Source organism: Aphis gossypii, chromosome X (genome assembly GCF_020184175.1).
Source record: "Aphis gossypii isolate Hap1 chromosome X, ASM2018417v2, whole genome shotgun sequence".
Lineage (NCBI taxonomy): Eukaryota > Metazoa > Arthropoda > Insecta > Hemiptera > Aphididae > Aphis > Aphis gossypii.
This window is the reverse complement of record NC_065533.1, coordinates 15,631,773-15,653,533: the sequence shown is the minus strand read 5'-3', so window position 1 is coordinate 15,653,533 and position 21,761 is coordinate 15,631,773. Positions and strand designations below refer to the sequence as shown.

The 21,761-nt window shown below is 25.1% G+C and overlaps 1 protein-coding gene and 1 long non-coding RNA gene across 4 annotated transcripts in view; one reads left to right on the top strand and one right to left on the bottom strand.

The window, feature by feature from the left end:
* Positions 1 to 546: 546 nt before the first annotated feature.
* LOC126552940 (uncharacterized) lies at positions 547 to 12,395 on the top strand. Its single transcript, XR_007606408.1, has 3 exons — positions 547 to 884; positions 11,312 to 11,494; positions 12,254 to 12,395. It is a non-coding gene; the product is annotated as an uncharacterized LOC126552940 (long non-coding RNA).
* LOC114124514 (uncharacterized) overlaps positions 6,963 to 21,761 on the bottom strand; it is a 41,204-nt gene continuing 26,405 nt past the window's right edge. For all 3 annotated transcript variants that reach the window (XM_027987784.2, XM_027987780.2, XM_027987782.2), the window contains 21 exons: positions 21,302 to 21,518; positions 21,154 to 21,247; positions 20,866 to 21,066; positions 19,489 to 19,817; positions 19,247 to 19,428; positions 18,270 to 18,504; positions 18,014 to 18,212; positions 16,803 to 16,923; positions 16,560 to 16,726; positions 15,939 to 16,332; positions 15,609 to 15,855; positions 14,409 to 14,839; positions 13,106 to 13,714; positions 12,543 to 12,675; positions 12,264 to 12,467; positions 12,008 to 12,197; positions 11,583 to 11,886; positions 11,310 to 11,518; positions 10,980 to 11,245; positions 8,941 to 9,379; positions 6,963 to 8,870 (listed from right to left, as the gene is read on the bottom strand). In XM_027987784.2, coding sequence (XP_027843585.2) covers positions 8,406 to 8,870; positions 8,941 to 9,379; positions 10,980 to 11,245; positions 11,310 to 11,518; positions 11,583 to 11,886; positions 12,008 to 12,197; positions 12,264 to 12,467; positions 12,543 to 12,675; positions 13,106 to 13,714; positions 14,409 to 14,839; positions 15,609 to 15,855; positions 15,939 to 16,332; positions 16,560 to 16,726; positions 16,803 to 16,923; positions 18,014 to 18,212; positions 18,270 to 18,504; positions 19,247 to 19,428; positions 19,489 to 19,817; positions 20,866 to 21,066; positions 21,154 to 21,247; positions 21,302 to 21,518 — 5,636 coding nt within the window. In that variant the 3' untranslated portion in view covers positions 6,963 to 8,405. The remainder of the gene's footprint in view (positions 8,871 to 8,940; positions 9,380 to 10,979; positions 11,246 to 11,309; positions 11,519 to 11,582; positions 11,887 to 12,007; positions 12,198 to 12,263; positions 12,468 to 12,542; positions 12,676 to 13,105; positions 13,715 to 14,408; positions 14,840 to 15,608; positions 15,856 to 15,938; positions 16,333 to 16,559; positions 16,727 to 16,802; positions 16,924 to 18,013; positions 18,213 to 18,269; positions 18,505 to 19,246; positions 19,429 to 19,488; positions 19,818 to 20,865; positions 21,067 to 21,153; positions 21,248 to 21,301; positions 21,519 to 21,761) is intronic.

The following is a 21,761-nucleotide window of genomic DNA, read 5'->3' as shown; positions in this document are numbered from 1 at the left end:
ACTAGTTATAACAATGAATTTAAATTTAAAAAAGAATTAACTACCATGTATATTTGTATTTCCATAGATCTGCAGTACCTAGTCAAATTGACTCTATATAGTCTATATTGTCCGACAGAATGTTTTTATACAGAAAACGAATTCTGTACATCATACTGAAGTTATCTGTGCATACTTAATACAAGACGTTTCAAATTAGGTACAATACTAGATCTTGAATTTTGAAATGGTCGATATCGATGTTATAGGTACTGACCTAAGACACTGAAGGCTGTATGTAGGTTGGTAATCGATACGCCTTTAATACATTACTAGTAATCAAGCCGATAACGAAAACAATAATAATCCAATATAAACATCTAGGTACCTATGGTTTTTACATTCCTTATTAATTATTTATTATTTTTTTTTTTAACACAATATAGCATAATAAACATAAATATAAATGTTATATTTACTGTTGTGTTGATAAATGCCATAGTTATTATGAATAGTTATTATATAATTACCATTTCATAGTTATTATGAAATTAGATGTAGGTAGGTACCTAGGTATATGTTGTTTAGTGTTTGTTTTAACATTTTATCTTGGTTTCTCTAACCATCTAATATTTGTACTAGTTTAAATTACTGTTTGCAAAAAACTGTTGTGCTGTGGAATCGGTTACCCTTGCTATAAATAATAAATGAGTCGGGCGAGAATGACAGTCTCAGTATTATTCTCAGCTTTTTCTTTGAATAATGGTTTGTCGCTTTTACTTATACCTAAAGAAGAGGACGGCCGTGGCCGGGTTCGAACTGACGATAGTGAAAATACGTGATGGTATAAATTGGTGATCAAATTCTATCAACTTCTCCATCCTGTTTGTCTCAAAATTCAAAAAGTGAGTTTCAATTGATTCACTAAATATATTGTAAGATAAGGCTTATCGAAATTAATAATTTTGACTAGTGAACTTCAAAAAATAATATGCAATTAATTTGCACTACTTGGGATTAATTTTAATAATAAGAGGGAGATAACTACATATTTATGTATATGACATACATAAATATAACATAATAAGTCATAACCATATATAAATAGAATAGATATTTGTAAATAAATATTATAATTAACTATTTAATTATCTATTTATCTAAGTAATTATTATAGATACAAATAGCTGATCTTCAATTTACAAGATATTACTAACACAATAATTATACATTTACATTTAAATAGAGAAAATGTGTGATGACTGTGAATTGTAACAACTTTCTTGATATTCAACAATTATTATAATGTAGGTAGGTATGTACTAGACATTTTAAAAATAATATCACCTACTTGCCTGGCTGCCTATATATTTCATAATTTAAATAATTATACCTAATTATGATAATGAAATTGTTTAACTACATTTATATTTTATAATAAACTTGATAAGCCATTACACATAAACACATTTTAACTTAATTGAATGTGTACTAATTTTTACAACTTACTTTATATTATTGATTTAATGATAATTAATAAGTATTCATAATATAGGTACCTATAGATAACGTATATCAAATAATATTAACTTTATATTTTATAATTTATAATTATAATAATTAAACACACTTAGTTAGACCACTATAAAGTTTAAAATATGTTAACCATGTTAAATATGCTAAATATATTAGTTAGTAAGTAATTCTCTGTAAGTAATTTTACATCACTTCTAGAAAAAATTATATAAAATCGTATTAATATTTTTGGATTGACTGTAAGAAAATTTGAAACATTTTCTACGTTGACTTTTTTTTTAAGCTCATTGGTTCGTGTTTATAATTTATATGAACCATATTTATGCACAAGCGTTCGTGTAACTAACAAAATAGGTACAAATTATATTCACAAAAATCTAAAAATAAATATGAATAATCAAGCCTTAGCTTTCACGAAGATGTTTTACCTACAATAGAAGGGGATATATTATAGTTATTCTGAAAATACGTATATCATATTTTTAGATGGTACTTAACACGGATAAAAGAGAATGAGTCGAAATCACTAATTTTGAGGAAACGAAAGAACAATCTAAATAAAATCAAATATTTTGATAATTTAAACTATATACTAACTAAAGATATATTCTATAGCATAACGTTTCCTTAACTATGGTCCGCGGACCCCTAGGGGTCCACACTTGTACCGGAGGGGTCCGCTAATGTATATTGAAAATACTATATAGTATATAGTATATAATATTATAAGAACGAAAATTTTATTTTTATTAAAGGGTCCGTAATCGTTTTTATTATCTCTAAGAGGTTCGGCAGAAAAAAAGTTTAGGAAACGCTGTTATAGGACATTTTTTTTTTTTTACAAAATACATCTAATAAGTATTGTCGCAGTAGCAGTTTAGCGTAAGTACCTATAGGTATGTCTTAATAATCGGAAAAATAATCAAATCGACTTATTCTTACCCGCACGACCGCACGTCAAACACGAAAACACAATATATTATAACTTCGTGTTCAATATGTGACGTGGATGATTTATCTGTATATACCGATGATGCGTATACAAAGTATACATCTATAAAGTGTTGGAAAGTAACTTAAGTTACAAGTTACTACCTATAACGAAATTACTTCTTAAGTAATTTGATGGTAATTCAATTACATTTTATTGTAATTAATTTATATATTATTTGAGTTACTGTTTTGTAGTAATTATTACTTAATTACTCGTTACTTTCTTTGATTTAATACATGTACTAAAAAGCAATCTAAAATTAGTGATTGCAATTTTGAAAATGCACTTTTGTTTAGAATAAATTTGAAAAAAAAGTTTAATATTTAATGTGTAACAAAATAAGTATTTATTAATAATTTTATATTGTTGATTGTCATTATTTAATATTTAGTTTATGTATTGTCGTATTGAAAACGTGGTTACATTAAGCTCTAGTGATATTTTTTAAAAATGTAACTTCTATTTTAATTGAGTTATTTTTTTAACTCAAAATAAATGTAACTTGACCAAATAAAATAAAAGTAACTTAAAAATAATTTAGTTACAATTTTGACAAGGAATTAGTACAGTAATTTAATTACCAAAAAACAGTAACTTCCCCAACACTGCATCTGTACATATTATAAGTATGTAACTTTCCAACTTACAAGAAGAAGATTTAAAACCATAATAAGCAGTAAGCACTATAGCCTATAATATAGACTCATATTCACACTAGGTATTATATATTATTACTTATTAGGATATATAAGTAAAGTGTCTTTCATAATTTTTAATACTTTAATTTTCTACATATTTTATAAATACATATATATATATATATTATGCGTCATACATACACATATCGTATATTTAAACGATATTGTATAATATTCTGCGAGGGTCGTGTGTTACACAAATAATTGAATTCGTATACATAATAAAATAGTATATGGAATCGCATACTATATACACCTATATTATAATACATATATATTATGTAGATACACATTTTGCGTGTAACAATATAATATAGAAAGGATTATAATATATTTATATGAGTCTGCTATAATATATACGTGTGTGACCTCACTGCGCTTACCTCAGCAACGCTAAATTTGAATAACCTTGACGGTCGATTGTACCTTTACGTGTATGTAATATGTATATACATTACCGGTGTATGCCGTGTGTGTGTGTGTGTGTATTATAGTTGGGTAGGTATGTATATTATATTATAAACGTGCAGTCTATATATCGTACGGCCATCGTAGTCGTCGTAACGATATAATATACAATACATAATAATATCCGTAAACGTGTATATCTGGTAAATTATACACAATATGTGTGTACCTATATAACATAATATAGGTACCTACATATTATTATAAACATTTGCATGATGTTAAAAAAAAAAAAAAAACGAGAAATGCAACCCAACCGTACGAAATGTCACATTTCCTATAGGCGTGTATCGTCAACGTCCCGGCCGTTTTTGCGGTACTGAATGGTGGTGCATCTATATATTATCACTTTCGCAGCGGCATGATTAAGAGGGGATGAGGAGAGATAGAACCCTTCTCGGAGCATTATTTTCCAAGTATTTTCCAGTATTTATAATTGAATTGTAATCCAACCATAATATTATAAATAGTTTATTGTGTTCTTAATAGAGCTTAAGGTTTTTTTTTTATTATTTTTTTTTTTTTTGAACTGATAAAGTTTAAAGTTTTCTACTAAAAAAATATCCCCTCCACCCACAAAAATAAGAAAATCTTTAATTTCGTCACTGCACGTTAACATTTAAAGGTTCTCCTATTCGCACAATATATTTTGTTAAAATCTATTTTCAATAGAAGTGAGTACTATATATACCCACACAAATGTGCATCATACTTCGTCATAGGCGCAAATTGGTTCAATTTAGAGGGGGGCAGCCCTGGCTATTAAATCGTTGAAAAAACTGGCGAGGTACAAAAATTGTAAGTCATTAAAACATTAATATATTGGGGGGCTAAGGCTAATATAAGGGCCGCTGCGATTTGAGCCTATGCATATTTCGTTCATGCATGAGATGATTTTTTTGATTTTTTTGTGCCTTTTCATCAGCTTTATGACAAACAGAAATAAAAGATAGCTAAATTATATACATATAATATGTTGTAGGCTATATGGAAAATTTTTTTTTTTGCTTAAAAACTAGGCTTTTAGCCTCTGCAATGGGGTAGCCCATTTATGAACAAATTATTATTTTTCCAAACAGCTTGCTGTTTTTCAGGCTCGTTGCATACAGGTTAGTTAGGCCTTTTAAGAACTAAAATCATTTTATGGTAATAACTATTTTAATTATTAATTTATTTCAAAGATTATTTATAATCGCGCAGTATTTATTTTTTCATTATTTTTCCGGCAAGCCCATCTATTTATTTTGCACAATGTTTTTATATATAACATGTAAACTGAACTATTATATTGTAGTATGCCGTATTATAGGTACCTACATTATTGTTTTTTTTGTCTACAATTTTGATATTATTATATTTTGATTTTTGAGTGTCTAATTGTTCATGATCTACTTTTGATAAAATAAAATACAATAATTAAAATGATTATTACCATAAAATGTAAAATTAACTTCTGTTAGTCTGCAGGCTGTTTAGAAAAATAATAAGTACCTATCTAGTTCGCAAACGGGTTACTCTATTGTAAAGAGCTTATGACACATATATTAATACCTACCAGTAATGTACAGAGTTTGATTGTAGTCTACGAAAATAAGTTGTGCAAGTTCTGCTGTACAGTAACCGGTATCGAGTAGGTAGTAGGTCACTGTTAAATGTAAATGTAGGTATATGTTTAATTTGAATTAAACCATTTTGCTGTGTTTAAAATGCGATGTGTGAATAGATTTATGATTAAACAAGTACCTACTCATTATCTGAAATGAATCTATATATACCTATTTTGAAAATTTCATTGCGTTTAAAATTCATAATATCCATACGTAGGTACAATACGTAGTTTTAAGTCGCCAATCCACGAGTATGGTTTTTGATTAGTTATAGGCTTATAGCAAAATAATTGATATAAGCAATTACACAATTAATACACTGAAATGTATAGAAACCGATTATTACAATATCCATAAAGTAGATTGGTAGGTATATTGGGATTTAAGTTAAAATGTAAATTTAGATTTTTTTTCCTAAATTATTATTTATAAATTCTTAATTCTGTGACTGGCTATGTATATAATAAAACATTTTATATATAAAAAAATTGAAATATATATTAAATCAATAATAATTTATAAACCTTTTAATTTAGATGTTTCAAAAACATCAAAATAAATTTCAGCTTTAAAGTTTTGGTGATAAGTATTTCATGTTTGGATTTTTGAGTTATTTATACAGAACGTCTTTATTCCTAAGTTATGGCTGTATAGTGCATGTATTGTTATTGATAAACATAATAAATTAGGGAAATCGATAATAGCTTAGGGTTGTTAATTTTGATTTGTATGTTGATTGTATGTATGACAGTAAATAATGTAATGGGTTATTATAATATTTTTTTTGCATTGGACCACCAGAGCTTTTTAAGATTGTCAACGTGTAAATGTGTAATTGACGAAGATCGTCCGAAAAGATATTTTTATAACGCGAAAAATTGCGTTCCACATCGTAGAAGTTAAATAGGCGTATTTAAAGTAAACCAAGTCCTCGTTGGTAAAATCTTCAGGCAATACTTCCATAGATTGGTTTCTCTGGTTAAAATATTTGATATTTTTTGTAAAATATTAAATCTGACATTTTTTTGCAAAACATTTATTCATTTTTGATTTATTGTGACACCTACTTCACCAATAAATTACTTTATCTAATTTGTTTACTACAGATTTTACCAATCATGGAATCAATAATTATTAAAGCATTTTGACTTACGAATTGTTTTAAAATTGATGGTAAAAATCCATAATTTGCGTTTATAAAAACTAAGTTAGGTTCTAGAGCAGAGGTGGCCTAACTTTTTTTGGTCACGATCTATTAAAAATATACTTTTTCTTTGAGGATCGACTCCCATAGATCATTTTTTTTTATTATTAAATAACTATAATTATTAAAAATAATTTCTATGAAAGTCGATCCTCAAAAGTGAAGTTTATTATTAGTAGATCGTGACCAAAAAAAAAGTTTGGCCACCCCTGTGATATATTATATAAATAAAGCATAAAGCCATAAAGGTAATATAATTATAATATATTTCATACAAATATACCAATCATAAAATGTAATTGTATAATTGTTTAACGTTTAAAGTTTTAAAACCAACTATAATAATTAATAAATAATTAAAAACAAAACAATGTATACTAAATATATTCTATCTTAACAAGAATCCATTTCAATAATATCATAATTTATAGTATAAGTAGTATAACCACATCAATAATAAATATTAACAACATTTTTCAAGCTAACTCAATAATGTACTGTGCAATTCTGTGATTTTTTTTTAGTTTTCTAAGCCTTAAAATAAACAAACAATTAACAAAAATAATTCATTAGCACAATAAAATGTATGTAAGTATTTAGTTATTTAAATTGATTGATTTCAAAATTGTTGTTATAAAAATCATAACAGATAGTCTTTCTAACTACTATACTTCTAAATTATGGTTTGTTGACCATTACAGAATCTCCTTGATGTTAGAAGTTTTTCTGGATGACATATATTACAATTTTTTATTAAATATTTAAATGCTAATGATAAAACTAGACTTGAATAAATCATGGTTAGAAGAAAAATCTATATTAATTTTAAATAATAAAACAACATTAACACATTTTGAGAATCATTTTATTGTTATTTTGTTTTTGTAAAATTTTCCTTAACTATTAACATATTAAAAACAACAAGGTAGGATCAAAAATTATTTTTAATAACACAGTTGATACATTAACCTTGTAATAAATTACAGTTTTAGTAATTTGGTTAACTGTTAATATTTTTATATTTTATACAATCAAATGTTGGTATATATTTAATTAACAATGAGATTTGAATAAAATAACTATAACTTAAATAAAAATAAAATAACAAGGTCAGTTCAATAATTATTTATTATAAAAGATAAAACATTAACCATGTCAGACACTTAATATTAATAAAAACTTAACTTAATCACAAAAATTGGTACATTCAAATAAAAAAAAAATTATTTAGTACCAATAATTCAACAAAACAATAAAAATAATTAATAACATTGAGCAAAAGTAATAAATTGTACGTTTTGGAATTTACCATTTTATACAAACATTCATATCAATTGGTAACAAAAAGATACAACATAACAAGCAATTTAACTTTATAATATTAAATTTGGTTATCAACAGTCATTTAAAAATAAAATTGTACTATATGTTTGTAAATAATCACGCTTGCATAAAATTAGTAAAATTCAACATTCTTTATATCAGACTTTGAGTAAATAATAGGCCTATTCTCTTCTTATAATAATTTAGAAAAATACAATTATTCTTAAATAATCTTGATTATTAAAATATAATTTCACAATTAAGCTAAAAACATTGTGTTTATTTTTTTATTACCAAAGAGTAACATGTTTTGTTATATAATATAAGCTATTAATAAAAGTGTTAGAAAAAATTAAGTAAAATAATATTGAGTAAGAATATATTATAATATTCAATAGTTGTAAAATATTACTAACTAAACTTGGTGTTGACATTTTTGGAGAATTAAATGACTAGACTCAATAATAATATAACTATATAAATGGCACAAAATTATATTAGGTATAGTTTTATATTATTAACAAATTTGATCTAGAGTATTTAAGATTTTCAATAAGATTATGTAACAAAACGCGACACTATTAAAATTTTGATATTCATTTGATTGATTGCCAAATAAGATAACATATAGCATCTCCAACAGTTTCTACTAGTGCAGCCACTTCATCAGATCCACTTACATTTCTTCTAAAAACTATATTTACTAATGAATCGGATGAGGAAACAAGTTTCTCTGTTGAGTCGATTCCATTATCAATTATTACAAACGCATCAAATTCGTCAAATTCTGTTAAATTTGGTAAGACTACTATGTATTGATGTTCTGATCTATTACTATTATAAATACGACACTGTGGGGGTAATGTAGAAGTCGTCTCTAATAATAATGTTGATTGCCCAGAGATCATTTTGTGTAATGAAGTAAACCATTGTGGTTGTTTATGAAGTAGCTTTAATATATGACGGTAGTTTATGTCATATTCGCATAATGATTTTACAAAAACAGCTGTATTCACTAGTTCTTCTAGTTGATTAAATGTAACGTCGGTAATTCCAAGTTTCTAAAAAAATACAAATTTTTATTTTTATTCACTTATAATAATAAATCGGTCATTTTTTCATATAATTTACCTGTTGATCAATTGGTATACCAAATAATTTCCATAATAGATGTATACGACAACGATTGGCTGCTGTATCTACAGTATGTGCGACCAATTCTGCTGCTTTTTTCTCATAGAATTTTATAAGGTTTCTTTTTTTAATAGTTTGTTGATGATGTTCGTTCAAATCATCATAGACATATTCATTATTTTTTTTACATTTCTTTTTGAAATAAGGTAAATGATTTGGGGGTAATTGAGAATAATTTTGAAAAGCATTGTTTTCATCCAAGCTTCCACCACAAGTAGCTGACTCAGATGTTAGAGAATTACCAACACTATCACTGGGTACACTAGCAGACAATAATTGGTTATTTGATTGATTAAATCTACGATCAGATGGACGAATAGGTGTACTATGTCTTTGTTGTGTATTGTAGAAGGTCTTAAGTGAAACGGTTTTTTGTCTAGAAAAAAAAAATAATAATATATATACAGGGTACAAAATGTGAGCATTTAAATATACATTACATAAGCAGAAAAGTGTAAGTCTTAAATAATAGAAACAACATTAAATACAGTGCTAAGAACTAACATGAAATAAACCAAAAAAAAAAAATTGTCAAAGTATAAAACGTGAATATTATAATTTAACAAATTGACTTATATATGAGGTACATGATGCCAAAACAGATTATCCCACAAATCTATATTTTAAGAAAAAATGTAAAATAAATAGCGAGTACAATTAGCAATAATATCATTTCAATATTTGCTTTTTGTTGACTTGCTTCTTTTTTTTTTTAACAGTTATATGTTGACAGGGTAAGCCGATTAAGCCTGAGCCTACCCAATTTCTATTTGATTAATTATTTTTTATTACATGTAACATGTAAAAATATATTTATTAAAATACATAAAATACATAAGATATAATCACATTTTATAGACAAAAAAAAGTATTTTACTTTTACTAAATGAAGTATTATTTTTAATTTTGTTCATTTTTTTAAATTGTTTTCTTTAAAAAGTTTTTAAATAATAGAGACTTAAGTTATATTTTATGTTCATATTTTTTTTTTAAATATGTAACATTAGTTTACTATAAATCAAAGTTATTTTTACTATTAATTAAAAATATAGTATATTAGAATTAATATACCATATATTACTACTAATATTCTTACAAATTATTTGCTTTTTAAAAATTTTTGTAAAAAATACAATTATTTTTTAGAAAGTATAATAGTTAAAATTCAAAACTCCAAAATTTTCTTTTCATATAATAGCCCAAATGGCAAATTTTATTTATGTAGAACCTAAAAAACTATAGAATAAATTGGGCATCCTCAAATATTTTATGTTGTAAACGCCACTGTTATTAATTTTATACGTCTTATGATGGATAGAGTACTATAACAATGAAATCAATAATAAAACAGTTATTTCATAGGTTTAACCAACTAATATTAGTGAGTACATAACAGCTAAAATAGTCTAAATCACTATCAAAGATTTAGATTACATTGGTTCTAAAATAAATATTTAATATCAATAACAAAAAAAGAAAATTAAATTTTGCTAGTAACTGACAATTTCTTTAAGCTTGGTTTTCAATTAGTACATTATTCTAAAATGTTTAATTTAAAAGGTTGAATTTTCTGGGGGGAAGAAGGTTAAGCTGTTTAGGCACCGTGTTTCATATATTTACTACTACAGTAGTTCTCAACCTTTTTTGATTCATGTTACCTTTAACCATTAGAATCAAATACTACGTCACCCTAACATCAAAATAATAAACAATCTTGGCAATCATTCTATTAAAAAAAAAAAAAAAAAAAAAAAAATACAGTACCTACACGTTCAAAACGATTAATATGAATATCATAATATGATTTTTTTTCGCAAAAATTATTTTTTTTCCTTTTCTCGCTGATTTTTTGTGTCACCCCGGTTGAGAACTACTGTACTACTACATAAACTACTTCAAAAATGAGCAATACCATACATATTATTGACATTATACACTTCACCGCTTACATACATAAACATAATCATTAAACATACTTTTTCAAATTATAATTTTCATTATTTGTCAACAACACATAATATGATAAAGTGATTTCATTACTAGTGTCCAATAATAATTGTTTTACTGATGACAAAGTCATAACAAGTGTTGCATCAAATAAACCACATACTTCATACTGATTATCAGTAAAAAAATCATCTGATTCCATTCCCAGTTTACGAGTATGAGTATTTGAATTATTTTTCAATTCTTGTCTTCGTTGTATATCACTACCAGCCATATGATGAACAAGAATATAATCCTATAAAATGTTGTATTATTTAATTGTTAATGTTATCAGGAAATAATATATTTGTCATTCTTACAGTTAAATCATTTCCAAAGATATGTTGGGAATCTAAAAATTCATGATCTTCAAAATCATCAAATAGAGATGCTCCATCATCATCTTCTGCTGATGAACTATCACCAATTTTCAAAACAGCCATCCCTTCACAATCTTCCGAACAGTTTTCAACTAAATATTCATATAATTGGAGACCAGTAACAGGTATTTCACTGCGCTTAATGACGCCTATAAATAAAATAAAGTAATTTAAAAACTAAATAGTATACATTTGAAATATTAATAGTAGTACCTGCCAATACTAAACAACTAGAATATAATGGTGGTAGCGTATAATATTTCAAAAAATCATCTAAAAATCCAGCAATAGCATTTTTTTTATTGTTATTTCCCGTTTTATTGGCACTATTTTGTATAGAGTTTTTATGATCCAATAACATTAATATATCACAGCCATAATTACATCTTTTACCAGCTTTCTGTTTTTCTACTAATTTACTTAGTCTGTCTGATAGTGTTCGTACATGAAAGTCGTATGTAAATGAATGTAAGTGCATATTCTGAATAATGTTTTCAGATTGTTCAAGGAGACAATACTAAAGAAATATAAATTATTTAATTATTATTATTTAATACATGCAAAATGCAAGGTAGTAAGCACAATAACATTTTTTCCCCAAATATATTGGAGATTAATAATTATTTAAGATTCTTTACCGATTTGCATTTATCTTTGTAATTTTCAACAAGATTTGTAATTCGAGCTCTTTCAATACAACTAAGCTTGATGTAATAAAATGGCTGGCACACTCCAATTTCTATTAAAAGTAATCCACCAGAAGCTCCTGGTATAGTTTTTTTATAATAACGAGTTATGGATTTAGTGCTATCCAAATCCATTATCATACTAAAATATAAATTAAATAAATTATTTTAATTATTGTATTAAATTTTTTTTAATAGATTAACTCACCCATCATTATATACACGGGATTTACCAATTTGAATTGGTTGAAAGCCACTAAAAAGAGGATCAGTCTCAATATATTGAGCATATGCAACTGTCAATCTAGCACATAATCGTTTGTGCCATTGAGGAGCCTGTGAAAAAACTAAACTTCTTAATTTAGATGCATCCACTAGATGATCTCGGGTAGCAGCTGATTCTAACCTCCACCTAGTAAAAATAAAATTATTTATTAAGATTATTATTAACAAATTATTTAAAATATTAGTAGATGTTATTATTTACCAAGGTAAAAATAATAATGGTGTTAAACAATAATGAATTAATCTACTATGTTGATAAAAAGTCCGAAAAGCTTCTTTGGTAACAACTGCATCCACTTGAGTCCACATATCATATAACAACTTTTGATACATTTCTGAAATAACGTACATAAATCATATTTCAATCATTAGATTTTTAGTATTATTTAATTTTTATAAATGTTGTAAAGGAATAAAATATATAATATTAAAATAACATTTGTTCAATAAAATGTTTATTTTAAAATAACACGATTTTCATATATTAAATTATATTTCAAGTATTTCAATTTAAATTTGTAATAATCATTGAACTATTGAAAATTATATTTCTATCGTAAAAACTATATTTATTAAAAAAACTTGTAGATTTAAAATTAATATTATTAATAATTAAATACTATCTGAAGTTTAGAATCACATTTTAGTGATCTGTGATTTTATATGAGTTTGATTCATTTAATTATTATTTAATAACTTGATAGTAAAGGTATATACTCGTAGTTTAAGATTTGTTAAGTTTAGGTAAACTATTTTTAACCTTACCTGTGCGACGCTTTTGTTTACTATTTCTCACCAATCGTTCAATATACGAATCAAGAACATCTTTTTTGTAGTTTAAAGGTTTATTTTTTTTATCTTCTGTATCATTATCAAGTGGTTTGGAACCACGATTATTTATTCGAAAGTTTTTTTCAACAAATATTTTCTCATGAGATTCGTGTTCTCCTACAATAGCAGCATAATTCTTATAATCCAATAATAAATCTAGGTTATTATTTATTTTTGATGATTGGCTTTTAATTTGAGTGCTTCCAAATTGCCTATATATTTTTGAGTTTCTTAGTCCTATCATGTGATATATAGATGATGTGAAAACAATGTTTCGCCATTCTAACCAGCGACTCAAACGTTGGATAGCAATAGGTTGGTCTTCATTTTTATGACAACTGTATGATAATGCATGAACCGATTGACCAGATATAGCTAATAGAAATAGTTTACTAATTTTTTCACAAGTATTGACATTTGGTGGTTTTTGATATTTATTAGTATCAGATTTATTAGTATCAACTGTGGTTTGAATAACATTTTCATCTCCATCATTATTTAAAGTTATTGGTTGATCATCAGTTATAGAAGTTTCAATATTATCTGTAAAATATAAAAGAGTATTATCTTGAATATTAACAGAAGGAATGTATAATAGAATTTTTATTTTTATTGGAAACAATTTCTGAACTACAGTAGAACCTTAATAAGTCAAAATTTATGGGGAATGTGATTTTTTCGATTTGCAATGTATGGACATATATTACAGTTTTTAATTATTTTATAGTATACACATATATACTATATAATTATAATGTGTATTGTTATTGTTATTACTTTAAAATTGTTATTAAAAATGTGAATAAATAATTGATAATTTTTATATTTGATTCACCAAAAATTTGAAATCAATTGATTGCAATTGACAATACCAAATGTGGTGAAAATAAACCAAATAAAAAATACAATAATATATAAAATAAACGTGATAAAGGTTTAGGTTAAATCATTGGAACAGTCAGCAGTTTAGACAAACGATTTTAAAAATTATCTATCATTATCTGTCTATATTTGGAACTCAGAATGTTTGATTCAAGTTGTCTATCGTTTTTCTTTTGAATAATTGAGGTTTAGAAATAGCATTTATTTTGACTTGTTGTGGTTTTCGATTTATCAAGGTTCCACTATATATTAAATTAATTATTAAATAATATCATATCACTATAATACTATAATTGAAATATTCCTTAAATAATAATATAATAGCAAATCTTTAGTAATATAAATAACTATTTACCTCCAACAATATTTATGTTTTCATTATTTTCTGGTACAACTAAACCATTATCTGCATCTGAATCACTGTGTTCATTACCCATATTTAGATGTTGTTGTCGTTTACGTTTATGTTTGCTCTTGGTAGAAGTTACAGACACTACTATTAAAATACATGCAGCAGAAGGTGGACATACTACTGAATCAGTATCTGGTACTTTCCATTCATAGAACATTAAATTATTCAATGAAGAATCATGTTCTTTTCGCAGTTGCAGAGGGTCAGCTGAATCACTTATAATGTTGTTACTAACACAATCAACTGATGTTTCACCATATTTTGTGCGTGGAACGTAAAAGTAACGAACAGAAATAGGCAAATTGTTAGATGATGATAACCAAGACCAAGATAAATGTGTCTTAAATTCTCGAAGCACGTGACTTATGTGTATGCTAAGATATGTAAAAAAAAAAGTGTTAATATTTTTTTTTTTTAAATTGTTAAGATAAATATAATGTATAATACTAGAAATATATTATAAATAATTTAATTGTATTACATTTTTTTATATGGGAATTTTATAATTTATTGTTATCAGTTTTGGTAACTATCATATATTAAAATACAAACTACATATTGGTTAAAAACTGTAAAATATACTCCTAAAGAATGATATAAATAATTTTGTAACTCTTTTGTAAATTAATTTATATATAAAAAAAAAATGCATTACATAAAATAGAAATTCATAAATTAAGTAAAGTTTAATTTAAACGTTAGTATTTTAGTAGACAATGAAAGCCAGTATCACATTACATTCAAGGAAAAGAAAAAATTAGATTATTCCAATAATCATTATAACCAAATTAATTTATGCAAGATACACTATACAGAAAATTCAAAAATAAATTTTACTTAGTAATAATATATAAATTAATTTTAACACAATAAGCTTCAAAAACATAAAATACAAACAAATATAGTCATTGAAAACCTTATTTTAAGTTAAGTAAGAATTTGTAATTATTATAAATGTATACACAGACTCCTTTCTGTGAAACAGTCACTATCAGATGCAATGAGTACAATGAAGATTTTTAAAAAGAAAAATTATATAATATATACATGTATATAATATAGTAGTTATTAACTACTAGTTTTTTTACTAGTTATATATTAATTTATACCAGTCCATAAGAATATAAAATATAATATACTTACCGACATAATATTTTAGAATGGTAAGCCAATGGAACCGATTTACGTGCTCCAAACGCAATCCATTTTGCTAAAAATTGAATACATAACGGATTCACATATATTTCAGATGGTTGTTCAATTATAAGTGGTTGTTCCCACAGAAATCGTTCAATGTAAATATCCCATAAAGAGTAAGTTACAGTGGAAGTTAATTTTTGCTGAAGAACTTCCATGTTATCTCGACCGCGCCACCATACAAACAATTTGACTAAACATTGTGAATAGTAATTTAGTAATTACATTAATTACTTCAAATTAACATTAATATAAATCAAAATTTAGAATTCTTACTATAGCCACTATATTCAGTTGTTGATTTCAAATCATCAATACATTCTGCATGTGTATGTCTCTCAAATAACTCAGGATCAGTAGGATAGTCATATAAATCCTCTATTGAATCGTGATCTTCATTTGAATAAATGTCAAATAAAACACAAGCTAGACCTCGTTTACCACTTGTAATTCGTTTACCACCAATTACACTAGTACCAGCAATTGGCTGATTGTACATAAAAAATGAACGAATAATAGGCTTTTTTGTTTCATTAATCATACTATATGCATAGTTAAATCTGTGATGACGACTCGCATATTGTGGTGGAAATAGCAATAAAGTTGCAGCATTACGTTTTAGATTGTGTATAAACAATTTTGTAATTTTTGTTTCAATTGGCAATGATAACTAAAAAAAAAAAAATAATTTTAAATAAGTAAATTGTTGTATAAGTAAAATTACGTTTAATGTAACCATATTAGTACTATTGACATTAAATGTTATAATTAGAAAAGAACAAATTGTTGAACTCAATTTTATTTTGTTATCTATTTTTATAATTTAAAACCTTCAAGTTCTTTTTTAAGAAACAATCTTTATTATTAAATAGATATAATATAATATGAAATAATTACTTTCATAGTATAATCTGGGTGACCATTACTTGGTTGCACAAAGCGTACATCATCTGGATACAATCTACATAGAGGATTTCTATATAACATGGTTGTTAATAGTTCTAATACACCATCATTTAATCGGTTCTGTAGAACTCTTACTAGATCAATGCGAATTTCATCACCTAATATAATGAAAATAGTAAAAAACATTAAATTTTTCACAGTTATATCTTAATTAGTTAAATGTATACTACTTACCAACAGGCGATATTCCATGTACTTTTAATGTCAAATCTTCTACATCCTTTGAATCTATGTCACCCCAATACCCACCTAAAGAACGTGTTCCAGGATTTTGAATAGATTTATTGTCCATATACTAAATTAAATAATAAAAATTATGAAATGTTCATGAGGTGATGAATAAATTAGTATCCACACATAATTATATACATATATATACAGAGATTTCCAAATTATGATCATTTTGTTTTTTGTATTATATTTTTTTTACTGTTTATAATATATACAATATACATTTAGTCTTGGTTTTTTATTTTGCTATTAATTATTCATACTTGTACATTATGAGCATTATACATTTAAAAAATATTGTCAGGTTAAATATGTTTAATAAATTAAGCAAAATCTGCAGGTTAGTTAGTAAGTGATAATATGGAGCTGGTTTTAAATTATTGTTAAGGGTATGACAATTAGAACTTTTACATTCAGTTAAATAAAACTAATATAAAATAAGTTATTATTTTTTATTTGAGCCAAATTAATTCTGCTTTAATATCTTTTTAACGTTTAATCTTATACAAGGATAATTAATACAGATTAACTTAAAAAAATTATTTATGGCTAGAATTTAAGTTATAGAAATTATTATAATTTCATGTACACATTACTTTCAAAGTAACATAAATATATTTATTTTTAAATTTAGTTTTAATTAACAATGACTTATAGTGGCACTATCATTATTTAATGTACATTTTTAATACTAATTTATTCTCGTCTTGTGTTGGTCTTAAAATGAAAAATGTGTAAATGTAAAATTAATAAAATAAAAATAGATTTTGTTTCTTAAAGATTTGATACATCAAATAACAGTCAAAATGCATTGAAACTTAACCAATACAAGAGTCATGTTTCAATAATGGCTTCCCTTTGAATTTAAATATACAGGGTGCGGTATAAGTCGGTTTCCCAATTAACACAACAAATTAAATATGTATATTGTATATAGAACCGATAATACCGGCTGCCATTAATGATAATCACAATAATTATTATAAAACTGATTCTAATTATAATAACAAATAAATTATTAATAACAATAATAAGCAGTTTTGCGATAACAAAACAGCGGGAACCGACTTATGCCGCACTCTGTATTTTAGTGATATTTATTGGTATATTTTATAGGATTTGAAAAACTCTGTATATGTGTATGATGATATTACATTAACATTAACATCTTCAGAATATTTGCGTGAAAAATTTGATTGGTTAGAAGAAAATATTGTGGATGTAATTGTTGTTGATGTGGCAGATGAGCATCTTGATATAGTATCATCGTCATCAGAATCATATTGTAATGGATATACTAAATTATTATTATTTTTTTGCTCTTGTTGCTGTTGACTAGAATTTTCATAGATTCTACAAAGAAAACAATACTATAAGCTCAAATAAATTAATGAAATTTTGAACATTTACCTTAAATAAAACACAGAACCAGACGACTCTTTATAAACAAACATATTTCGGCGATTTCGAACAGAAAACCCTTCAAGCATAGTATGTAAAACTTGTATACCAAGTAAACCCATAGCTGTTGCTCGTTGAAGCCTAGGATGTAATGAAAATCTGGTAGACCATACAACTGGGCACTTAAATTGGCCAAAAGTAAAATGGTTTATAGTTTTCTTTTTTTCGCCAATTCCATTTTCATCTATAAGAATATTAACATAACATGTTATAATTACAAAGCATCTTGGAGTATTACACTAGTGAGCAGAAAAATTATACTGTTTAAATTTTTATACGTATTCTTTATTTAGATAATATATTTTAAAAAATAATTATTATTACATTTAAATTTAATCAAAGAATCATACATTTTTAAATAGATACTACTCGTATAATCTTGAGCCACACTGAAAATTATTTGTTTTAAAACAAAATGTATTTATTTGATATTATTTATTTTTATTTGTAATAAGTTACTTTTTTAATATTATTATATCTTAGTACCAATAGTGAAACTATAAAAAGATTTAAAAAACATGATTAAGTTGTATTTTTCAAGTAATTTTTTCATCAAATCTAAATTAATTTAAGCTAGTCATAAAATTGTATTAACTTTTTCTACAAAAGAAAATAATTTGTGTAAAACACTAAAATATACTATAAATCAAGATGTATTTTATAGATTTATTAAAATTATAGTTAAATCAACTAATTAGTTTTAAAAATTAAGTATAAAAGAAGTTATCAAACTAACATAAATTACACAAAATGTTGAATAGATAAATTATCAATTAATTTATAAACTATTTAACTTTTTTCAAAAACAAGTTTACTATTTTGATTTATAGTAAAATATTAAATTATTATTTAAATATGAAATGATGTATCTGTAAATGGAGGTTATATTGTTTTGTTAATATTTATTTTATGTTAAAGAATATTACCACAATCATCTGAATGATCATGATCTTCAATAATAGGCTCTAATAACGGATCACAAGTTTTAGTTTCATACAAACGACACAATAATATAGTTTGATTAACAACAGTAGCTGCTTGATGCACATTCTGTTTTACTATTTCCATTATTGCAGAATATTTTCCTTGTATATTTGATTCAGAAAACCTAAGAAATAATATGCATTAGAGTTCAGGTAATGTTCATATAAATTAGGATATTAGTTACCTGCAATGGAAGTATACATTTACTACTAATGTGTTGACGGTGTTATTATTGTCAGATTTGTGTTCTTTTTGGCATTGCTGATCAGGCTGTATTTTGAGTATGATCCAAAAATTTGGTAATATTGGTTTAGAGTGATCGGTTTCACTTAAAAAATCGTCTGAACCAGGACTATTTTCGAGATCATCATTATTGTTTTCAAAAACTGTACTATCAGGACTAGGATGTAGATATTTTTCCACAACATAAAATGTATCTTTTGTAGATTTTTCAAGAGCATAATGTTCATTTCCATTATCATTTTCTAGTATAATGTCAAATTGATCTAGTTTCTAAAACAAACAAACAAGAACACATTATGTAAATTACATAAATTAGGAACTTAAAATAAACTGTAATATAAAAATAATATTTTTCTTATGACAGTAGTACATTTAATGCAATTTTTTGTATAATATATTATAATTATTATATTAATTTAGATATTCTATATTGATATTTTCAGAATTATAATTTATATAAATGTTACAATCAAAAATTGTTTTATTATCATTCAGTTTTTACTATAATAGCTTACATTCACATTTAAATACTTTAACATTAGATAATATAAATAATATATTCTGACATTTTCTGTAATCAATGTATTTTTTTAATACAAAACAAAATATAACCAATGTATAAAACTATGTGTTTGATTTAACTATGATCAATATATACCAAGTTTATATAGTCTAGGACAGCGGTTCTCAAACTGTGCTCTGCTAAACTAATCTAAGGGCTCCACAAACACATCTGAATTAAGTACATATATTATTATTCGTTAAATTGTTACAAGTTACATTTATATTGTATAACGTTTGTATACAACAATTTATTGATCCATATTTTGTTATGAGTTGTAAAATTGGTATTTCAAGTTTTTAGGGCTCGGTAAATTTTTTTTAGCATTTCAAGGGCTTCACAAAAAAAAATTTGAGAACCGCTGGCCTACGAAAAATATCTGACACTGAAATAATAAATATTAGAAAATAAATCTCACAATAAGAATATTTTATACACATTTGTAATATCAATGAGTCGGTTAATTCTTTAATTTGTAGGTATTATTTTGTAATAATTAGAGTAAAGTGGTTGATATTATTAAAACATTCATTTTAAATAGTTAAATTTATTGTGTTTATCAGTAAACCTGAAGTTAAATTGATTAAATAGTTAAGTAATAGTAAATGACAATGTTAATATATTTTTAATAAACTTTTATTAGTTTTTGAAAAAAATAAATTTGTTAAATATCTATCCCATAATAATAATTTTTTGGTATTATCTAACTAGAATGAATTTAAAACAATAAATAATAATTATTAGGTTATATAATACCTGTAAAAAAAGTGAAACACTATTATATTTAGAAGGACGTGATGTAGGTACAACAAAATGAACAGGTATTTGTTGGTGATCATTTGATGGTGATTGTGGTGAATTTGTAACATGTTCAATGATCTTTTCTAATGAATTAGTAGTGACAGTTGGATATTGTAAAAGACCAGCTGCCATTTCATCGCGCATACACCATTCCACCTATAGCATATAATTATAAATTAAAATAAAGAAGTTAAATTATTATTTAAGTATTATGCAAGTCTGATAAGTGATAACAATAACTACCTCAGCTAAGAATGCTGCTAATCCTTGAGCATGCCGAGGTGGTAGAGAAGAACTCAAATAAACAAATGAGTTTTCATGATCATCTGTCTGTTTTCTATAAATAAAATGTGCTTAGAAAAAAGTAAATAATTTTTAAGGTTATACTAACAATGGTTGTACTATTGTCGATTTATTGTTAATTGGAAAATGTAATTGTTCTGAACTATTCATTGTAGTATATTTATCAATTTCATCATCATCGTCGTCGTCGTCATCATAAACATTAATTGGTAACATTAAACAATAGACATCCAATGATACTTTTATGTTACTAAAATCCATATTTTTTGAGGTTTCGTCATCATTATCTTGACTCACTAGTTCAACTATGTGCAAATATATAATTAAACGTAATGTATTTTAAAGAACACAAACAATCTTTACAAGGGAAAATTGTAAATTATGTATATATTAACTTATATTGATAATATACAAATAAGGTGTTACAAATATTATTTTAAGGACTTTTTCATTATTATTAATTTTGATAAATGAAGGTTATATAAAAATTGGATTTAAATCTTCCCCTATTCTTCTGTTAAAATTTAAAACATTTTATAACTCATTTA